The sequence below is a fragment of the Sinocyclocheilus rhinocerous genome, unplaced genomic scaffold (genome assembly GCF_001515625.1).
Source record: "Sinocyclocheilus rhinocerous isolate Xijiao unplaced genomic scaffold, SAMN03320098_v1.1 scaffold346, whole genome shotgun sequence".
NCBI lineage: Eukaryota > Metazoa > Chordata > Actinopteri > Cypriniformes > Cyprinidae > Sinocyclocheilus > Sinocyclocheilus rhinocerous.
The window spans coordinates 364,869-368,512 of record NW_015630993.1 but is presented as its reverse complement, the minus strand read 5'-3'; the positions used below and the strand labels follow the sequence as shown (position 1 = coordinate 368,512).

At 37.0% G+C, this 3,644-nt stretch overlaps 1 protein-coding gene across 4 annotated transcripts in view; it reads right to left on the bottom strand.

Annotated features, from left to right (window-relative positions):
- LOC107740971 (N-terminal Xaa-Pro-Lys N-methyltransferase 1) overlaps window positions 1-3,644 on the bottom strand; it is a 16,643-nt gene that overhangs the window by 11,621 nt on the left and 1,378 nt on the right. The window contains exons 1-2 of one of the 4 annotated variants that reach the window (XM_016553541.1): window positions 2,148-2,293; window positions 781-960 (exon numbers count right to left, since the gene is read on the bottom strand). In XM_016553541.1, the coding sequence (XP_016409027.1) occupies window positions 781-942 (162 nt within the window). In that variant the 5' untranslated portion in view covers window positions 943-960; window positions 2,148-2,293. The other 3 variants (XM_016553540.1, XM_016553542.1, XM_016553543.1) reach the window with 3 other exon arrangements.

Here is a 3,644-nt window from a genome sequence, read left to right as displayed (position 1 = left end):
CCCTGGTGTGACAAAATGTTAGCCTATACATAATACTTTTAAAGCTCTTTTTTAAAATCTTGGCTTACATAAATTTCTACATATGCCATGTCATGCCATAGCATCATTAAACTAGCATCTAACAATGCACAAGTGTTTATTTTTTCTCTAACATATGGTTCTGTAACCATAAAGGCCGCTGTGTAATCTGCCCCCTGACCTTTAAGAGTACCGTTCTATGGTCCGGTTTGATGGATTAAAAAAAAAAAAATGTAGTTTTATGCCTTGTGTCATTCACATTTCACCAGGTTAAAAGAATATCTCAAGCTTTATGCTTGATTTATTTGTAACACATTAACCTCAAAACCTTTTCAGCTTTCTCTTTCTGCAAATTGTATGGTATAGCGTTATGATGACAGCACCCAAAACGCCTGTGATTTTACTGATTTATCTCCCGGATACAAGGAAACAAAAACCTTGAAAAATAATATGTCAGGGATCTTATCTATGCACAATCAGCTTGTAACACTCCAAAGAGAAAGGAAAACTTGAAATCACATAATATGACCCCTTTAAATGTGAAAAAAAAAAAAAAGCTGTGCTGTATAATGTTTTTTGTGGATACGGTGAGTTTTTTTCAGGATTCTTTGATGAACATCTAGGTTAAAAGAACAGCATTTATTTGAAATAGAAATCTTTTGTAAAATTATAAAATGTCTTTACTGTCACTTTTGATCAATTGAATGTGTCCTTGCTGAATAAAAGTATTAATTGTCAGTGCATTAATGTAGAATTACTCACCCCAAGGAATTTTTGAAGAAACTTTTTGGATCCATTAATGTCGATGCTGGAAATGCTGCCATAACCTCCCAGCATTCCATCCACGGTGGGCGGGACTTCCTTCCAATAGTGTTCTGCCTTTGAGTAAAAGGTTGTCTGGTTTTCTATCAAACAGTCTTCCATCTTTGTGCAACTCCTGACCTCAGAGATCAAAAGAAGATAGTTTTACAACAGATCTGAGAAAGTCAGATTTCTTGTTCACCATTTATAATAATTTTTTATCGTATTTGCATATTTGTAAAAGTATACAGTACATGTAATCTCTCAATTCTGTTGCACATTTCTATATACATTATTTCATATTTAAAACTTTCATAAAACTATTTCTGCAATTGTAGTTTCAGTGTGAAAGCATTTATGCTGCCTCTGCACCTTTTCGTGGCATATGTTACTTCAGACGAAGCTTCTGTGCAGTGTAAAATGCATTTAAATGCATAAAATTCATCAGTTGCAAACTTCTTATGAAACATTTGTACTCAACTGATATTAATCAAGTTTTTGTTTAGTGCTTTTCACAATACAGGCTGCTTTAGATCATATTTACAGAAAATCATTCATTCATTGTTTTATGTGGGAAAACCCTGGGCACAACCATCCTCATCTAGCATTGCACACATTACAATAAATATACAAATGCCAAATGTTATCAGTTACATAGTATGTGTAATACTAGTCATGCATTCACTGAATAAATGACTTAACGTCAGTGTGACAATGTTTGAGTTGTATGGATAATGATAATGAGAATATAATTCAATGAAATGGTCAAGAGCCAAATATTCAGCCTGTAATGAGACCTAAAGAGCTGAAGCATATGTAGCTTTAACACTGTCATATTCAGAGACACCAGGATCCAAATGTAGCTCTGCTGTCTGAGCTCAGCTGTCAGGAAGCGTCACTTCACAGCCGACTGACAGACAAATGATGACTGCAAAGATAAGTTATTACAACATGTGCTCTACTAACAAAAATGTAAGCATGAATAAATATAGAGCATACAGAATATATCAATATCCACACTCACTAAACATTTTAAGTATATTGCATAGACTAAAAAATAGGCATATTTAGAGAGCAATACATAATTATTGAACAATGTGAGCTACAGTTGCTTCTATGTTTATCCTTCACTCTCATTACTTACTGGATTGACTTGGACCAAAAAGGTCACACACGTGATCCTACTACCGTGTTGTCGTTAAAGGTGTCTTGTCTTTCGGCTTTATTTGGTGGTGACAAAAAGTTACACGTGTTGACACACGACCAGTTCGAAATCACACGCTTCCGCCGACTCTCGCGGACCTTTTTGTGTCTTAACAGTAACGTACCTTTGCTTTCGTGCTCTCGCTGACTGTCGTTTCTTACAATCGGTCATGTCACAGCTGAACAACTGTTGCAGAACTGCTCCATGAAAGCTTTTCCAGCTCTCCTGGCTCCCCAAAGCAGAAATACTGCACACCTCACGTCATTTCCTTATTTGACTCCAGCGTTTCCCCTCAGCGGTTTGTTTTTCAGTTGTCTCCATCTTGTGGCCGCACTTAAACTTGCATACTTGGCTAAGAAACTGTCAAGTAAATATGATAGGAATATATGAACAAATGAATAAATATATGATTATATGATGTATAGTAATATGAATTGTGTTGTTGTTAATAATAATAATAATAATAAATTAATTTGAATAATTTTAAGTCATCCTGTGACCCCAATGGAAGTTTGCTGGGGCCTTTTAGTGGGTCCTGGCCCCCTGGTTGAGGACCACGGGCACAGAGGATATATATATAATATGCACAGAGCCAAAACAGCAATATTAACTTAAGAAAAAAAAGTGTAAAGACAATAAAGTGCCTTTTTTCAGACACTAAAAGCTTGACTTTCTTATATTTATTGTTTAAGACAGACTTGTTTATATCCCTTCTTTGTTCAATGCTGAGTAACTAGTTAGTAGGTATTACTTTTCTTATAAGGGTCAGTTTTTAAGTAGGTGTTTTCTTTTCCTTTTTATTTTTTACAATCCATTGTTTCATCTCCATACTGTTTGTAAGATCTAGATGTTGGCATAGCAGGGCTCCAGACTGCGACTAAAACGGTCGCATTTGCGACCAAAAATATTAATTTGCGATTGCGAGTGAAGTTTTTGCTGAGGTCGCCACTGGCGACTATATAGGTTATAACTTAAAAAATTGCATGTAATGCCTTTTTTCCTGATTGTTTTGTGATCACATCTTTTGCTATGTGGTGGGAAGTCATGGCCTAATGGTTAGAGAGTCGGACTCGTAACCCAAAGGTTGCAAGTTCGAATCTCGTACCGGCAGGGATTGTAGGTGGGGGGAGTGAATGTACAGCACTCTCTCCCACCTTCAATACCACGACTGAGGTGCCAGCAAGGCACCGAACCCCCAACTGCTCCCCGGGCGCTGCAGCAAAAAATGGCTGCCCACTGCTCCGTGTGTGTGTGCACTTTGGATGGGATAAATGCAGAGCACTAATTCCGAGTATGGAATACTTGGCCACATGTCACTTCACTTTTACTTTTTTTTGTTGTTATGTTCACGTATTAAACTGAGACGATGCGTGCGCATCAAAGTTTTAGTGGAAAAATCAAACAGTTTCAAACAGTCCTCATCTCATCTCTGCCGCACAGCAGCATTTTCGCACACCTGCTAAACGCAGCTCAGTTGTGCAGCGCGAGAGAGAACGAAATGACGGAGACTTCAAGAAACTACAACAGGTAAAGCTGTCAGTTGTGTGGATATTGGCAATATCGTTAACAATTCTAGTTTATAATCATTACTAATATGACTTCTTATTAACAAGTTCTTAGT